This window comes from Limulus polyphemus, unplaced genomic scaffold, assembly GCF_000517525.1.
Source record: "Limulus polyphemus unplaced genomic scaffold, Limulus_polyphemus-2.1.2 Scaffold6455, whole genome shotgun sequence".
In the NCBI taxonomy this organism is placed as follows: domain Eukaryota; kingdom Metazoa; phylum Arthropoda; class Merostomata; order Xiphosura; family Limulidae; genus Limulus; species Limulus polyphemus.
In genome coordinates this window covers 24210-43599 of record NW_013672065.1, presented here as the reverse complement: position 1 = coordinate 43599, position 19390 = coordinate 24210, and the positions used below count along the sequence as shown (strand labels likewise).

General features: G+C 32.2%; 1 protein-coding gene across 1 annotated transcript in view; it reads right to left on the bottom strand.

The window, feature by feature from the left end:
* The window catches only part of LOC106473735 (roundabout homolog 1-like), a gene marked incomplete at its 5' end in the record, with an annotated part of 42946 nt that overhangs the window by 6185 nt on the left and 17371 nt on the right, over positions 1 to 19390 (bottom strand). Inside the window, 11 exons of the mRNA XM_013934415.2 lie at positions 164 to 293; positions 1743 to 2115; positions 4687 to 4862; positions 6419 to 6472; positions 8865 to 9022; positions 10960 to 11094; positions 11506 to 11533; positions 13295 to 13495; positions 13654 to 13825; positions 17778 to 17893; positions 18981 to 19206. Coding sequence (XP_013789869.2) covers positions 164 to 293; positions 1743 to 2115; positions 4687 to 4862; positions 6419 to 6472; positions 8865 to 9022; positions 10960 to 11094; positions 11506 to 11533; positions 13295 to 13495; positions 13654 to 13825; positions 17778 to 17893; positions 18981 to 19206 — 1769 coding nt within the window. The remainder of the gene's footprint in view (positions 1 to 163; positions 294 to 1742; positions 2116 to 4686; positions 4863 to 6418; positions 6473 to 8864; positions 9023 to 10959; positions 11095 to 11505; positions 11534 to 13294; positions 13496 to 13653; positions 13826 to 17777; positions 17894 to 18980; positions 19207 to 19390) is intronic.

The window sequence follows — 19390 nt, the reverse complement described above, 5'->3', positions numbered from 1 at the left end:
TCTCATTGAAAATAATTTAATCTTTCATTTTTGTGGCCTTTAATACCTTACCTTTAAAGTGTAACTTATAACATCATCACTAAAAGTTCAAACTTAAACCAAAAAAACAAACAAACAATTTCCTACATATTTCTTGAAATAGAACGAAGATTGAATCACCTACCAAAACTTGGAACAGTAATCTGTCTCTCCTGCTACACTAGATTCTGGTGTGTGTTGGAAACCAAAATCAGTTGTTTCGTAATCGGACATTCCATCTATATTGTACGTGTCAAAGGGACCATAATCTCCGTCTGTGATACAAAAAAAGTACGATGAGTATGTATGTAGAAACTTATGTTCTAATTTAACTCTCTCTGAAATATTAGTACGACATTTCTGTGTAAAGAAAGCAGTGTTACCGTCCAAAATTATTTGAGCTATTGGGTTTTATTATTTTGTATATAAAGAAAATACTGTCAGGCAGGAAGACTTCTTTATAGATGCACAAAACAAAATAATTACAGTATTGGCTTCGCTCAAGTCTTTTAATTATCCAACTTGCTATGATGTACAGTGCTGAGTCACCATAATTGAACAGGATACTTTTGTGGAACTTATTTTACTCAAAAAATAAAGATTATGACATTTTTATGAAGAAAATACTTTGTAGTTTGCTCATATAATTTAAATGACATTAAACATTTCTAAGACAAAATTAAAATACAGCATGTTATAATAGTAAAGTTACAAATAACAATTTATAAGCATAATGAAGTGGTTTTATTTTTGGGGACATACTACATGTGTGCAATAGCGAATTCTACTTTTATTTTGTTATGATTCCTTCTTTCGTTTATTTCAACTATAAATTTTTATTTATATTAAAGCACTAACTCACCTTCTATCTAAAGCACATTGTTTTTGAGTATGTATGATTGTATTATGAAACTGACATAAGCTTCACCTAGCAGCAATGTACAGATATTAACATTGTGAAAGATTATGTAGATTTATGGTAATAAATAGTCACATGAGATGTAAACTCATGATCTATTAGCCACTAAATAAAAAGCCTTACTTGATCTTGTTAGTTCAAAAGATATTGTTAGAAGTATTGCTAATTATTGTTCAATATTGTGTTATTCTCTGAAGCATTAGGTTTTTATTCTTCTGGTTCTTTTCCCTAATTCTTTTGATATTTATTGGAATTAGAAATTGAGACTTATATTGTATTGTTTAATAATGTTTGTACCTAGCCCTGACCAGACACAGGTTTACTAACTGTTTTTCTTTTTGTAAGTGATAGAATTTGTATCCTAGTTGTTTGAAAGTGTTTTTTTTTAATATTTTTGTAATATTTAATAAATTGTTTTTTATTTTACCCTGGTGATAGCAGCACTTTGTTTAGTCTTACATGATTGGTTTGTCTTCCCAAATGAAAAACACTTCATTGTGCCTATAAATTGCTGTTTTTCAATTTGCTATGATACTAGCATAATATTGTTCCATACAAAAGTAAGATACAGCATACTGTAGTTCTCCAATCTAGGCTTCTTTTACATTTACTAATAAGCATAAAATAGGACTGAAAAACTCTTGTGAACTATATTAAAACTGAGCTTCATAGTATGTCAAACAGCATTAGTATTATCATAATATTTCTCAAATTTGGATAAAGAGTTAAGCAAGCTACAGCACAGTAGATGGTAATATCAGAGTTATAATTCCTGGTGAAATGGTTGACAATTCAAACTGATTACCATTTTTTGGCAAGAAATGATGTGGTCCATTTGGATTGTTTATCATCCATCTACTCATGGGATCCACATTGTGAGATTCATTAACCAAGGAGGGAAGGGATGACTGAATGGCTCTATCCATTTGATGATGGTCATAATTGTTATGGTGAGAGGTAGAAGATGGGGCAGGACTGGTTCTCTCGTGTGAAGAAGGAAAACCAGGGATACAAACACCCATCTTAATTGATGGTTTCACTATATGATCTATGGAATTAGAACCAATGCAAGGGGGAGTTCCCCTCATAGAAGGAACACTTTGTTGACTTTCACTTGTGGACTGGAAGATCCTGGGGTTATAAAAAGGCCAGCCAGGAATCAGAGAATAGCCTGAAACCTGATGAATTAAAAAAAGAAAAAATCAATATATCAAGATGATACAAGAGAACGAGACAATTCATTCAGAAATTGGAGATATCTATCAAAATTTTTGAAATTTAATTGCACTTTTTTCTTAATAATTTGTTAAACTTTCCAAACTCCAACTGCATGTTTATGAATGCTAATAGTATTTTCTTTTTATGATAAAATTTCACTGGTTGAAATCAACTTCTCCAATACTAAATGCCTATTTCATATAAAGTCCAAAATTTATAAGCCTTGTTTAAGACTTGATTAATTCAAATTTCTGTTGTAAATTTTTAACAAAAGTGGTAAAATTTTGCTTCATCTACATAATTTATAACTTTTCAAAATTTAAGTCATTTTTAACCAATTATCATCTTAATGAAAACTTTATGTGCAAAATGAAAAAGTCATGTAGATAATTTCTGTATCAAGGAAATACTGAAATACTTGTGGGAATGTAATAAGATAAATAATTTAATTAATTAGAAATTTATAAACACGGTAAAAACACATTATTCTACTACAAAACAAGTCAGTCAAATATTCAGCATAAATAATGATACCCGAAGAATTCACTGATCTTAATGTTGTCAGAACAGTTTTAAAAACTAATGTTTCATGCAAAAATTAAAATAGAGATTTTGTGATATTAAAAGGTCATGTGACCTTGACATACAGAGGGCACCTCATTTAGTTATAAGCCTACATAAACAAATAATTTTCCATAGTCTAACTTATACAAAAATTGGGTTAAAATACTAACATGGGTTATAGTTACATACAACAGTTAGCAAGTTTGTACATTACGAAAATTGGGTAGAATTACTAACGTGGGTTATAGTTACGTACAACAGTTTGTACATTATAAAAATTGGGTATAATTACTAACATGGGTTATAGTTACGTACAACAGTTTGTACATTATAAAAATTGGGTATAATTACTAACATGGGTTATAGTTACGTACAACAGTTTGTACATTATAAAAATTGGGTATAATTACTAACGTGGGTTATAGTTATGTACAACAGTTTGTACATTATAAAAATTGGGTATAATTACTAACATGGGTTATAGTTACGTACAACAGTTTGTACATTATGAAAATTGGGTAGAATTACTAACGTGGGTTATAGTTACGTACAACAGTTTGTACATTATGAAAATTGGGTAGAATTACTAACGTGGGTTATAGTTACGTACAACAGTTGGCAAATTTGTACATTACGAAAATTGGGTATAATTACTAACATGGGTTACAGTTATGTACAACAGTTTGTACATTACGAAAATTGGTTAGAATTACTAACATGGGTTATAGTTATGTACAAAAGTTAACAAGTCTGTACATTATGAAAATTGGTTAGAATTACTAACATGGGTTATAGTTATGTACAAAAGTTAACAAGTCTGTACATTATGAAAATTGGTTAGAATTACTAACATGGGTTATAGTTATGTACAACAGTTAACAAGTCTGTACATTATGAAAATTATTAACTTTTGTACATAACTATAACCCACGTTAGTAATTCTAACAAGTCTGTACAATAAGAAAATTGGGTAGAATTACTAACATGGGTTATAGTTATGTACAAAAGTTAACAAGTCTGTACATTATAAAAATTAATAGATACTATGCTGCTTCAGAAAGAATAGTTGCATATCCATTTGGATTCCCAGTAAAATAAAATTAGATATACTGAACATGACATAAATATTATTATTATTGTACATTATATTCATTGCGAATTATGAATACTGCAATAAATAATATTGTACGAGGTGAGTAAGGCAATTCTTGTGGGATCAATGAGCATTGCACAACTTTTATAATAAATATTTTTACTGTAGTGTTATGATTAGATCTCAGTGCTGTATCAGCTCAATGTTCTTGATTCAGAGCACGGCCACATTAGTGTTCGTCATCATAGACGAGTCCGTTTACAACTCAGGATACAGATTTCTGCTTTGTTGACATAGATAAGTAAACTAAGGGATTGGGATATGTCTAAAGACCAATCATTTTCTGTGCAAAAAATGAAGCATGTTGATCCTCAAGAATTGAAATGTAGTGTAACTTCTATTGATTAACCAGTTGCAAATGATAACCTGTCTAGACACACGGTTTGGATCATGTGAAGCACGATCAGGTAATTCAACTTCTGTGTTTTATCTTAACTTTATTTTAGCCAAGATACATGGAATTCTGGAAATTAAGTAATACAAAACCTTTCCAGAACAATTTCTTACACTATCAAAAGAACCTATATTTTGATACTCTAAGATTATTATTTTCAATACTTAAAAAACAATGCATTTTTTTAAAAAAAAGTAGCTAATTATCGTATATCATTTCATTAATAAAAATATTCTTCAGCTAAATATGAAGAACTTAAATTTGTAAGCATATTCCTCTGACTTTTACTCGGAATTTGTAAAATTTGTACCATTTTCAAGTTATGATTTGAAGATTACTTAATATTTAATAGAATAACTATTTAAGCTATATTTCTGTATCTATCAAGTAGTAAAATTTGATGAACAAAAGAAATCTCACCTGTGACTTAACAAATGGTCCCTTATGCATGGAGGAGATTCCAGCAGATGAGGTTCCTTCACTAGGTGGGCAATCAGGGGGTGGTGGAATAAGATCTGCCCAGTTTACAGTAGGAACATTAGGGTTAGCTCGCACTGCTTTAAGCCTTTTTTTCTTCATTGGCACTCCATGTTCATCTAGATATAAAATGAGATAACACTAGTATTTTTAAAAGTATACACAAAGAAAGATTCTGGAGGAATCGATAGGAGAGAAGCTCCTGGGTTTTTATGCTTTAATGAGCTTGAACTTCATTAAAACAATAATTAAGTGACCATTGATCAGATTATATATATTTTTTATTTTCTTTGTTATTCATTACTTTTTTTTCCCATTATTCCTTGTATTTGCTAAAATAAACAATCTGTAGTAATAAAATGCACATTTATTAATGGGTTGAATATCTGATTGGAACCAGCCACTCTAACTCGATGCTTAGCATTTCGTGGAAACATTTATACTGAGATGGTTTATTCCACAGACTAGTGAGCTACAGACTTAAATGTAATAAATTAAGGGTAAAAATGCAAAACTTTTGTTTGATTCAATGTCTACATAAGAAAGCAACTAATTTAACTATTTTTCAATTTATTATTTTTTAAAGATTTTAGCACTGACTGAAGTAGGGCAACCATATTCAAGAAAGATGATAAACAACTTCAGATAAATGTTTCTCATTTTACCCCACGTTTTGGCTTATGACTTTTTCAAGGGTCTTTCAACCCTTAAAATAAAAGGTTAAGTCAGAGCATCGGGTAGAATAAAAAAACATTTATCTAAAGTTGTTTACCTTGAATATTTCATTATCACTTAATACTAGTTCTAGTTAATCAGCTAGGATCATAGTGATGAGTTACTAAAACTGTTAAAGCCCCTTCACCATGATAGTAACCAATCACATATGTCAATACTAGTTCTAGTTAATCAGCTAGGATCATAGTGATGAGTTACTAAAACTGTTAAAGCCCCTTCACCATAATAGTAACCAATTAAATGTGTCAATACTAGTTCTAGTTAATCAGCTAGGATCATATTGATGAGTTACTAAAACTGTTAAAGCCCCTTCACCATGATAGTAACCAATCACATATGTCAATACTGGGTAATTAAGCTAGTATCATCAAAAAACGATTCCCTGAAATTGCCAACTCCCCTTCGACATATTATTAACCCATCACCTTAATGATTTTTTAGAAAATAGTCATCCAGTCTGAAGAGATGGTTTTTAAAACTGATGAAAATATTGATACAGCTTGAGTTTTCTTCCAATAACATATACAGCTTGTATTTCCCACATAAACATGTGATTTACATACCTAATTAATACAACCCCATTATTCAATCTAAAAATTAGAAAAAGTTTAATTTAGTCTTTTTTAGACATTTCAGAACCAATAAAATACTATGCCATCAGAATTTACATATTGTGTTTACTTTGTGTGAATACTGATGCTCCTGTGAAAGTTCACAACTACTTGTTAATTAGTGTTTATTTTTCAAAGTAAATATTTCCTGTGTAATCCATAAAAACAAAAACACTGAGCACGAGTTCAAAAAATAAAAACAACTGTACAGAATCTTCACTTAATTTGTTGTCATTCTTTTAAATAATAAAACAGCGAGTCAGATTGACACACACATATTTTGACCTTTCTGTATAACAAACTTTTACATTCAAAATTTTAAACCTTACCTTTTGTATAGCTTCCTGACTCACTTGCTTGACTTCCCTGCTCCATAAAGTGATCTAGAACAGCAAACATATAACGTCCTTACCTTGTACCCCTAAATAATACTAATAAATAATGCTTTCGAGCATAAAACTTCCACATTTTTATAGTAAGTAGAGTCAAGAATGTTCTTATAAAATTTCAAGTTCTTTTTACATTTCATAGAAGCTGATTTTAATAACATTCCTTTTTATAGTAATGTTTGAAATCTGATGTCATCTGATTAATTTTATTATGCACAATTATTGATATATTTCTGTACGTGTACACGTTTTCTGTCCTTTTGTTAAGTTAAAAATTGTATATTAATTAGCATGAGCCAGTTATTCCTAAATTAAAAATCTGAATAAAGTATTTTTTTATATTCATTATAAAACCTCTAATTCAATCAACTTGTAGAAAAACAAGTGATATGATCTTATATTTTTTTCATTCTTAGAAAGTTATTAGTAGCATTTACATCTTGGCTTTAAATATGCTTAGTCAATAGCGAATATGGTTGCAGCTTGCAGTCTTTTGTTAATGTTCTGATATATTCACATTTTTCAACGGCTTACAGATTAAAGACCAACGCAGCAGTGGAGCTTCCGATGACATAAACAGGAAGTCTGAAAGAAAGGTTGATATTGAACCTTTTAGAATGGGAGAAGGTAAGAATTCAGTTGTTCTTTCTTATAATTAACTCTTTAAGTTGATATCTCGGATTTTGAGTCATGAAGGACTTATTTTGTATAAGTGTTTATTGGTGCAGAGGCACCTAAAATGAGGAGCAGAAGAGACACATGCTCCTGCCAGTTTTTATTTTCGCTTGCCACTCAATTTTAACAAAGTAAAAAGCATGTGCAGTGGTTTTAGGCAAATGAAAATGTTGCCTCTTCAAATTTAAATAAAGATCAACACATTTTTGGAGGTCACCCAACAATGAGGTGAATCTAGCACAAAATTGATAATGTAGAACTGACTAACAGTGGTGTAGACAGAGCAGAACATTTTAAGGGGGGGGGGAGCAATAAATTAAAAAGCTGAAATTGATCTAAAGTTGTAATAAAATGGTTATTAAAACAAATCAAGTCAAATGTAATTTTGTTTATACAAGTTTTACTTTTTTTATTGAATGATACAAAACAAGTTTATTATACATAAAATAAAAAGTAATGTGATCAACGCGCCTTGATTTTTCCGGGGGGGGGGGCCCTTGGCTATGCCTCTACTGACTAACAAACCACCACTAGTAATTTTGTATCAATCAAAGTCAATATGCAACTTGTGGAAACTACATGGTTACTACAGCAAGATTTTTAAACTGAATTTCAGACAAATTATACAAAAAAGTAACCTGAGCTTATTACTGGTGATGGTAAAAATCTTTATAGAAGCTTATTTTTCTAATGTCCATTGAATCAAAAAATATTTTGAACTAACTTCATGTATATAAATTCCCCTTTTTTTCAAGTAAAAATGTTAAACATAATTGTTTGCCGTTAAGCAGAAAACTACACAACAGGTTATCTGTGCTTTGCCTACCACAGGTATCAACACCCAATGTTTAGTGTTATAAGCTCTCAGATTTACCACCAAGCTACTGAGAGGTGGTTCTACATAATCAGAATTTTATTGGTGTTCAGATTTTCTTGAAATGCAAATGATATATGTCAGGAGCATGTTTCACCAAATCATAAGTCTAAGTTTTGCTTTAGTCGAGGTATGTGTTCTCGTAAACTGTTTTCTTTACGTAATTATACAAAATTATACTGTTCTTTTATAGATTCACGATATAAATAAAGATACTGTTCTTTAATAGATTCATGATATAAATAAAGATACTGTTCTTTACTAGATTCATGATATAAATAAAGATACTGTTCTTTACTAGATTCATGATATAAATAAAGATACTGTTCTTTAATAGATTCATGATATAAATAAAGATACTGTTCTTTACTAGATTCATGATATAAATAAAGATACTGTTCTTTAATAGATTCATGGTATAAATAAAGATACTGTTCTTTAATAGATTCACGATATAAATAAAGATACTGTTCTTTAATAGATTCACGATATAAATAAAGATACTGTTCTTTAATAGATTCACGATATAAATAAAGACACTGTTCTTTAATAGATTCATGATATAAATAAAGATACTGTTCTTTAATAGATTCATGATATAAATAAAGACACTGTTCTTTAATAGATTCATGATATAAATAAAGACACTGTTCTTTAATAGAGTCACGATATAAATAAAGACACTGTTCTTTAATAGATTCATGATATAAATAAAGACACTGTTCTTTAATAGATTCATGATATAAATAAAGACACTGTTCTTTAATAGATTCATGATATTTTCATTAAAAACAGCACCAACATAATAGAAATATTCAAATAATGCACTTACTGAACCAGCATGACTTTTGTATGGTGAGGGGTTAATCAACATTGTTGTTGCATAAGGAGCAGGAACAGAAGACGTTCCTCTCTTATAGAATGTTGTCATATTATGAGAATCAACTTCAGCATAGTCAGGACCATTGACTTCATACTGAAGTGGACAGTAGGTACTATGGCAAAATAAACCGTGCAGTTAATTATGTTTTATACAAAAGCATTATAGTACATTCTTTGATATATATAGCAATAATAAAGTTACTTAATAAAGTTTTGAAAATGAATTGCTAAAAGACTGTGACATGTACAGTTAGACCCACCCATTGTAAAAGGATTAACATAACTGTTTCTAGCTGTTCCCAACAACTTTTAGTTTTTATATTTCACATTAAATAAAAAAATAATAAATATTTGAAATATTTCATGCTCTAGAAATACAGAGGAGGAAAGTTATAATTTTTCAGGCAAATTACAGGACAAAGTAATCATTTTACTTTCTTAAATCCAACATTTATTAAACACATCAGATCTATGATAGAAATACTAAATTCAAGAAAATCCCAAATAATATAAACCTAATACATTAGTTATGGTAATGGGTCTTTGTATAACAAAGCTTTCTGAATGAAATTGTAAACTTGTCTCAAAAAGTATTAACAATTTGTTCTTAGTCTATTTTTAATGGGAATTAATGTTGACGTGAAAGCTAGATCAGCATATCTAGCCTAATTAATATATTGTTCTAATATCAAATACAAAAAGAGTTGATACACTGTATTCATGACACCATAATCCTTACTTTCAGATGAAATGATGAATATATTTTTGTAATATTGAGTAAAATATATTTAAATGATGGCAGATTTTATGCTAATACAACACATTTCAGGTGTGTCCAAGTTACACCAAATATCAATTTTAAATGGTTATTCAGCAAATTACTATACTTGTACGTTTTAAAATATTTGTTTGTGTTACAGTAAAAAAAAATGTTTGTTAATTTCATACACTGTCCACAAAACTACAACTATGATACAAATCACATACCTTCTAAAGAAAGTACCATTCAAATAAATATCAAACTAAAATTAAAATCTACAGATGTATAAAGAACTACAGCATTATATAACTAAATCACATAAATAATGATTGATTACTCTCCCATCAACAGTACATGAAGCTGAACAATGTACAACTATACAAAAATACAGATGTGTAAAGAACTACAGGATTATACAATTTAATCACATAAAGAATCACTCTCCCATCAACAGTACATGAAGCTGAACAATGTACAACTGTATAAAAATACAGATATGTAAAGAACTACAGGATTATACAATTTAATCACATAAAGAATCACTCTCCCATCAACAGTACATGAAGCTGAACAATGTACAACTATATAAAAATACAGATGTGTAAAGAACTACAGGATTATATAATTTAATCACATAAAGAATCACTCTCCCATCAACAGTACATGAAGCTGAACAATGTACAATTGTATAAAAATACAGATGTGTAAAGAACTACAGGATTATACAATTTAATCACATAAAGAATCACTCTCCCATCAACAGTACATGAAGCTGAACAATGTACAATTGTATAAAAATACAGATGTGTAAAGAACTACAGGATTATACAATTTAATCACATAAAGAATCACTCTCCCATCAACAGTACATGAAGCTGAACAATGTACAACTGTACAAAAATACACATGTGTAAAGAACTACAGGATTATACAATTTAATCACATAAATAATGATTGATCACTCTCCCATCAACAGTACATGAAGCTGAACAATGTACAACTGTACATAAGTATATTAAAAGCAAGATTATATTTTCACTTGCAATCATTACACGAAAAAAAGAAACTTAGTAAAAATCTGGTTTGGAATAATTGATTTTAGAAATATTTATAAATGTATTAGTAAAAACAGTTTGATTTATGGATAAAAGTAAATAAATAAGCTTCATATTCAGATTTAGAGTGGGGGAGAAAAAGTATAAAGACATCAAAGATAATTAGTGTATCCAAAAGTAAAATACAGCTTTAACTGTATAAGTAACAAGAGAAAATATTTTTTTTTGTTATTACCTGGCATAGTTGAGATCATTTGCTGAGTTTTCTCTCTTTAGTAGTTTAGATTCACTAATGCTTTGTTCAGTTTTGCCATCAGAAGGATTCCAAGTGTGATTAATCCACAAAGCCTCATGGTTGCTGACCCCAGCCCTACATGATGTGTTAGCACCAGAAGGTAAACAGACGGAGAACCAGAAACCACAGAATAGTAAAGATTTGATTAAAGTGTTAGTAAAGAAATACCAGATGTTACTGTAATTCTTTGTTAATTTCAAAGTTCTGATGTCTGTTATAACTTTGATAATCTACAAAACCATCTGTGTCTTTTATAAAACCTACATTGTTCTAACAATGCTGAGTAAGATACGTTGTTTCTTCTTATATATCCATCCACTTATGACAAAATCTATTGCAGGGTTTTGGAATCAGTTTGAATTAGTCAAAAGCTAATCATGCACTTAATGTTTATTTATCTTGCTACTAATATGTGTGCAGAAAGTTGAATATTTTTGTCATATTCCATATTTCCAAAACGAAAACTTTACAAATGTTTTGTCTTACCTCACATCTTCAGTTTTATGGACAGCAACTGGAAAGAAAATATCCAATCTTACTTGCTACAGATATTAATAAATTTATGCAAAACTGATAAGCTGTGTAGTTTTAAGAGCTAATGATAGGTGTTTTATTGTGAGAAGTGAGTTACTTAATTTTTCTGTGTAATTAATTATTTGGTATTATTTGGTAGATTGTCTAAAATAACTTTGAATCTATGTATTTTTTAAATTAATTTTCACATTTATGCTTTCCTAACTTAATTATATGAATTTAAGCCTACTCTAAATTAGCTAAGTTGGCCGAATCTCGTGAGAATTATTGAAATTGCAGAAAAGGTTTCCAATGTATTCTAATCATTGTATGTTTTTGATTACTTATGTATTGATTTATGGCATCAAGTACTTTTAGGCAGGATTGTTTTAAATAATTTTATAATTTACCTTTTATTTTTAATCTATTTTGTTAGACTACCATAAAGCATCATACTTTATGTATGAACATGTTTTTATGCCACTGTAATTACATTTTTTATCCAACTAAATTCTCTTAAGCTAGAGTTAAACAGGTTGGTATTTTTTCTGCCAATAGTTAGCTAATGTTCAAGAAAACTTGCATATTCAAAAAACATTTTTATCTCACTGCAACAATAAAGGTTGACTACATTAAATAAAAATGAGTTTGGAGCCAAAGAGTATTATTATAGTTGATGTTGCCATGTCTGGTTATACTTCATATGATGAATGTATGTACATCTTGATATAGCCCTGCAGCATAGTTTCTATTGCAAAAGTCTCCATCGTAAGGACGCCATGTTAAATTGACTCTACTCCACCTTGCATGCTTTCCATATTCCAGCTAGTGTAATATGATGATGTTTTCCCAGCAGCCAATTGCACAGAAAATCAAATGCCATACATTTGGTGACTTGACTGATAAGTCTTCCTGTGGAATAGCAAAAAACACTTGTTTCATTCTCTAGCTGCTAGAATTACATGACAGTTGATGAATGGGTACATCATGAAAACACATGGTTTTTATTGCTTTTCTAGAAGAAGATTTTTCTTGCTTATGCAGTGAACTGTGTCCTTGGACAAACATGACCAGATTTTTCCACTGACTATTGTGTTTGTGAATTCTTACCTGTTACAAAATGCCACACTTTACTTATCACAGCTGGAGTATGACTTGTTGAAGGTCTCTTTGTGGATAGTCCTGATGCTCCAAGTTGATCAATATTCCTCTATTTTCCAATGCCCTTATATGAAGACATCTTAATGCTCTGGTTGTATGATATTTTGCATCAGAAAGGATTGTTATACACCTTTTACAAATGCAATGAATTTTAAGTAGCATCACGCTACTAATAAATTAAAAAAAAAAAAACTAATCAAAATGGCATTCCAACCTGACTTCATATCAGCTGTGTGTCATGTGATTTGCTTATTTGCATATTCAAAATTGTTTTAATATGACATACTCAAACCTCTGTACCAATGTTGCTAATATTTTCATGTTAACCAAATTAATTTTTCTATTTGTCAACTTTTTGCCAATCTGTTCCATAGTACAGAATCTTTATATCATTGTTAATGTTTGGCTTGAAAAGTTACTGGTCATGTACACTAAACACTTTCAAATGGCATTAACAATAGTGGGACACCAAACTAACAATGCATTTTTAGATTAAATTAGAGACTCTTTTACTATTAAATAGAAATATTTATATGCACCTTTAAACTTTCAGAGCAACAAAAAACACAGATGAAGACCAGATAAGAGTATCCACACTTACCAGGAAGGTGAGCTTCTAAAGCTTTCTTCCAGGCCATGCGTCGACACAAGAAGAGGACAATGAAGAAGATCGATAATAACAGACACAAGAGGCCACCAATAAGAGCTATGAACCAGGGCTGTTGCAGGGTATCATGAATAGAAGTAGTAATAGATGTGGATGCTGGACCATTATCAGGTTCATTACTCAGGTAGTTTGAGTCTGAAATAAGGGCACATTATTACTATTGTGAAAATATATATATTAATATATAAATCATTCTTTAATAAATACTAGGGAATGAAATGATTATCTTACATGATACTATTCAACAGAAAAAATTAATTTACTTTGTTGAAAATGCTCTTCTGACCACTTACCCGTAACTAGTTTCACCGGTGCAGTGAAGGGTCCAATTCCAACAGATGTAAAGGCCACTGCTTTAACTTTGTACTTATGACCAGCTGTGAGATTATGCACAGTAATAAAGGTTGTGGTGGCATTGGTGCTGATATTTGAATGAATTTGAGAGGTATTTTTTAGGATATGAATCTAAAATGCAGATAAATAAATATCAAGAACAATCTTATTAAGAGTAAAAAAAAACAAACTATAATTCATCTTACAAAAATTGATATTAAACTACAGATTCTATCTATGAATTCCCACAGTCTAGCATGATCTTATCCCTACAGTTATAGACCCCACCCACTTTTCAAATGGAGTATTCTAAATGCACCAATTTACTTGTGAATCTGTGATAGTAGTTGCAAATGTTCCTAATAACATATAAATCATACTAAAAATTTAAAAAAACATGCCATTACGTTTAAAGTTCTGAAGTTATCCCATCAATTTTTGACATTATTAGAAAAAAAGGGTAAAATAAAAGTTAACATTTTTCCTATACTGTATTTCTGATAGATTCTTACCTCCTCTTACAGAATAGCTTTTCCTGACTTGTACTGCCCTCTATATGTGCAAATTTTCACTCGCTACTAGCCTTAATACTCTCACCTACCCTCATGTCTTAGTGTAAGGCAACTGCATGCATGCAAATGAGCATGCTACATCCCTCCACTAATAGGAGTGCAGCACAGCTGACTCCCTCTATGCAGCTTAGCCCAAAATCACTCCGAAACTGAGCAACAGAAATGGAAAAGACACCGGAAGTGGGGAGGAAGTGCAAGTGGAGGTAAAAATCTTTTGAAAAAACATTTCCAGTGTTAACTTCAGATATGATATCTCACTTCTACTCACATAACAGCTAGAATCCAACATTGACCTGGTCTAACATTACCTAGATGAGCCCCCTTCAGAAAGTGCTCAAAGGAAGCTCATAAAATGTGTGAATAAAGAGTATATAAGACACACACCCATGGGAGACTGCACCACTTATGAATTAGGTATACTTTTTGTCCATGAAAATGATGTGTTACAATAAAGGCAAAAACATAGGATGGACCCATAGATTAAATGAAGGAGCCCCTGGTGTACAATGGCTATGGCATAGTGGACCATAAATGGGAGTTCAACCAACACCAACAGAACCATGATAGAAAAAATCAGCCCACAGTAGGAAGAGGATCCTCTACTGTTCACCTTTGACAAGGGAAGTGGAAGGGAAGATCTTCCATTCCAAAGACCCACATCATCATGTGTGCTTATCTAACACAACTAACGCCAGTATCGAAAGACAGTACCAAGGTAGACATTAATGTAGCAGTCAACTCCAGTCCAGAACTAGGCAGCATTGAGGATGAATCACCCAGTCTGTGGTAGAAGGAGGGTGCCAGTGCCACTCACATGTAAAAACTTATGTGGCTGGTCCATCTCCAACGAACACTAGTAACCCCCCTGGGAACCGAGGGTGCCAAGCTGGAGGGGGGAACTACATTTTGGCAGAAATTGTCCAGTCCATAACCAGGGAGCATCTAGAATTGTACACCAGGTCCACAGAACTGGCAGAACAAACCACCCCAGTTCATGGGCCCACCACCACAACATCTAAGAGCTGGTAAGTGGTAAGAACTTCCATATTCCACTGGAAGAAGGGTAAAATAATGCACTGGAGAACCTGAAGGAGAAACTGAGTGTGAAAAGATGAGGTGGCATGCAAGAGAGCTAGAAGTAGCTAATCATCCTTGTAATGTGTAAACAAAGGCCTTAGAATGGAGAAAATGGACAAATACCTTGAACATCTGACAATAAACGTAGGGAGCTGAAGCCAGTCCAAATGGAAGAGCCCAGAATTGGTAGACACAATCCCAACTGTCAAAATACAAAAATGCTGTGGAGATGGAAATGTGGAGGTATGCATCTGAGACATCCAACTTCATCTAACAAAGACCAGGAGTGAACACACATCAAAGAGATAGGTGGGACTCCATGGTGAATCGAGGAAGGTCTAGGAATCAGTTCAAGAAAGAGAGATTGATGACAAGGTGGCAGTACCTTGTCTTCATGGAGCTACAAACAAACAGGAAAAGAAACCAGGCTATGAAAGGTCCCCCTGTTCAAATAGCACCTTTGTGAGGAAGATCTAGAACTGCCTCGGAAAGATGATGGATGGAAAGGGAATCCCAAGGAGGGGAAAAGGATACGGGATGAGGGGACAGGGAGGAGAAAAACTGAAACAAAGAATGAGCCCTTCAGAAAGAACCCTCAGAACCCAAGAGTCTATGTTGAAGGAATCCCAAACAGTAACAAAGTACAAAAGCATAGCCCCACTGGATATGTCCCCCCCACAAAGTCAATGAGACCACCAGAGATTCCAAAGCCATCAATAAATGAACCAATGGGTAGCCTCAGAGACCTGTGTAGTAGATACTAGTAAAGGAGGGGGATGGGACATGGAAACAGGTTCAGGAGGAGGTTGAGACAAATGGGAAGCCAATGAGGAAACAGAATAAAAGAGGAAGGATAACATTACACAGATACGGGAAAAAATAAAGAGGTTGGGAAAAGTTCCCAAAGTATTGGGATCCAAAACCCACAGAGATAGAAGAGAATCCAACTACTAGAAGTCCAAAAAAGGGAATGCAGACCTTTGGGAAGCCATATGATGTTGGGGTCGAGACATGCTTGCCCCAAACATAATCCATCTGCAAACCTTCTTGGCATGAATCCTGATATCCTGCAAGGGAGGGAGAATAATATTGACCCAAAGGTGTCTCACTAAAAAAGGAAGGATATGACAAAGACAAAATTCCACTGCCACTGGAATTAAATGTGAAAGTGTGGCACAGAAATGGGGAGGAAACAGGCTGTCGAAATCCACGTTGTCATGTTCAAGTACCCCTGAACAATGCATGAGAGGAGAATCCACAGGCAAATCAAGAGCCTGCATAAAAGTAGCCAACTCCCAGCAAACCAAGGCCATAACATTTCCCACTGACAACACTAAGTCCAAAGCCACGATAGTCGATTTTTTTTATTGTTATTATTTAATAAGGTTAACTGTAGTAGAAATAGCAGTGGTAGCAGTAGTAACGTGAAAATCCCAATACATTTCAACTTAGAGTGGAAGGAGAAAAAGTCCAAAGAGAGAGCTCCAAAGAATCATTTATTGAAATAAAAGACATATACTGCTGCCACGTGGAAACTAAAATTTCAGAACACAAGTGTAGCAAACATAAACAAAAACTAAACAGCGAGTGCCAATCGAGAAGTGACTTGGGGCTAAGCTGCATAGAGGGAGTCAGTTGTGCTGGGAGTTGTAGCATGCTCTTATTGATGGAGGGTTATCACATGCTCATTTGCATGTTATCACATAGCTGCTACATGTGGAAACAGATGAGGGTAGGTGAGATTATCAAGGTTAATGGCAAGCAAAAATTTGCACGTATAGAAAGTAGTACAAGTCAGGAAAAGCTATTCTCTGAGCGGAGGTAAGATATCATATCGGACTGGCTATGGACACATAAAAAAGACCCTGACCCCAAAAGATTATTTATCATACTATGCTATACATCCCCTATATTGCTTCAATTATTAAATAAGCTTGGTTAAAATTTCAAAATTTTATCATTTAAATCAACCCATCAGATTCACTTAAGACTAAGTAAAAGGTTTTGTGTTTACTTCCTAACAAATATTCCTATGTAAAATTACATGGTACTGATATTGAAGTGGAAGAAACTGGAAGGAATCTAGAAATTTGGCTAAAAGAACATTTTCCTCCTCTTTCATGTGCTTTTGAACATCACAGTATTATACCAAACAATTTACTGACAAATGATGTTCCTTATATTCATCAAGAACAAATAGAAATTAAAGTTCTTTTAAGTAAAGAACTAAATCCTCTATCAACAAGCATTCTGCCGTTAAATTTTATAATTTTTTACCCTCCAGACAGAGCCACTAATCTCCTTAGACTCATACAGTTAAGTAAAACAATCTTCACATTATTGTTATGGATAGCACATAAGTCATAAAGGCAGACCTTTCCACAAACATTAAATAATGAATATGTTTCATATGAAAAGAGGAACATCCTACTTACATTATAACCTTGCAAAATTCCATTCCTGTGTTGAGGAGGAGGGGAAGACCAGGATATTTCAGCAACTGTTAGGTTTTTCAATTGTACATGAAGATTGTCTGGTGGTGCTGAAGGTACTACAAAGTCAGAAAAAACAACTTATTCTAATGTAGAAGAAGATGCTTTTTGTTTGTTTTAGAGCAAAGTCACACTGGGCTAACTGCTGTGTCCACCACAAGGAATCAACCTCAGATTTGACTGTTGTCTGTAAACTTACTGCTGCCCCAACTGAGGGACAAGAGACACTATAAAAATGTGATGTGTTCAAAGTTTAGTCTGTTAATTAGTATTGAAAATAGAACAAAACTGGAGAAAAATACCGGGTATTTTTATACTGTACCTTAGTACTTAAAGCATGGAAAAAATTAATTTTGAATTGGAAACAAAGTACCTGTGGATTTTAAAGTGATGAATTATGCATTTTAAGCCTGAAGAAAATACAGATGTCAAAATAATTATATTGTTTGATGGTAACGAAGAAGATAAACTGTAACGAGTCACCTATAGCCTTTACGTTGTAAACTAGTTCTAAAGTATCAGAAGACATTAAAATGTTGGAAATAGAATTATTGTAGATTTTTAATTGCAAGGGAAAGCTGAATAATAATAATAAATAAAACTTGGTTGAATAGTGAAAATACATATATAATTTAATTGAAATTACTAACATCATTAAGAATTTAAATATTTTATCTGAAGAGGTTATATTTATAGATTTATTCCAAATCGGTCTATCTATATGAGCCCCCCCCCAGCTCAGTCAGCAGTAAGCTGTAAAGCTTAGTATGGTAATAAAATTTGATGTTTGATTGATATGGTGGGTAAAGCAGCATTGCACTGGAAAACAAAATTATTTCAGTAATTTCTAAAAGAAAAGTTCAGAAGTATTCCGTATTTATTTAATAAAGTATTAGCATTCACAGTAAACAGATTATTTTATCAAATCCAACAAATAAAGGTAAGATAATTAAACAGATGTCTGGCCAAAAGTAATTAAACAGTGGAGTAATGTAACTGCAGTCAATGCACAACTGTGTAATTATTACATTTGGCCACCCCTGTGTAAGAATATCAGTACATGAAGTAGCTTAATGAATTTCTTCCATTAATGATGACCTATTCACAATTACACATACTGTAGGTTTTAACAAAACTTGTACCTACCATCCTCTAGAGTTTGGGCACTATGGGAGTTACTTGGTGGGCCTTCTACGCTCTTGTAGAATGGAACAAGAAAAAATTCATACTTGGTGAATTTTCTCAGGTCAGTCAGTACATAAGAGGTTGCAGCACCATTCAAAACTGTGACCATGTTGTATTTTTGTGATCCACCACTAGTGTCACGAAATCGAATGTAGAAGCCTTCAACATACCTCAGATTACCCTGAATCTATAGACAGAACTTATGTGTCACAATTTATATCATTAAAGCATTTTAAAACTACATTTAGAAAACATACCTCAGATTACCCTGAATCTATAGACAGAACTTATGTGTCACAATTTATATCATTAAAGCATTTTAAAACTACATTTAGAAAACATACCTCAGATTACCCTGAATCTATAGACAG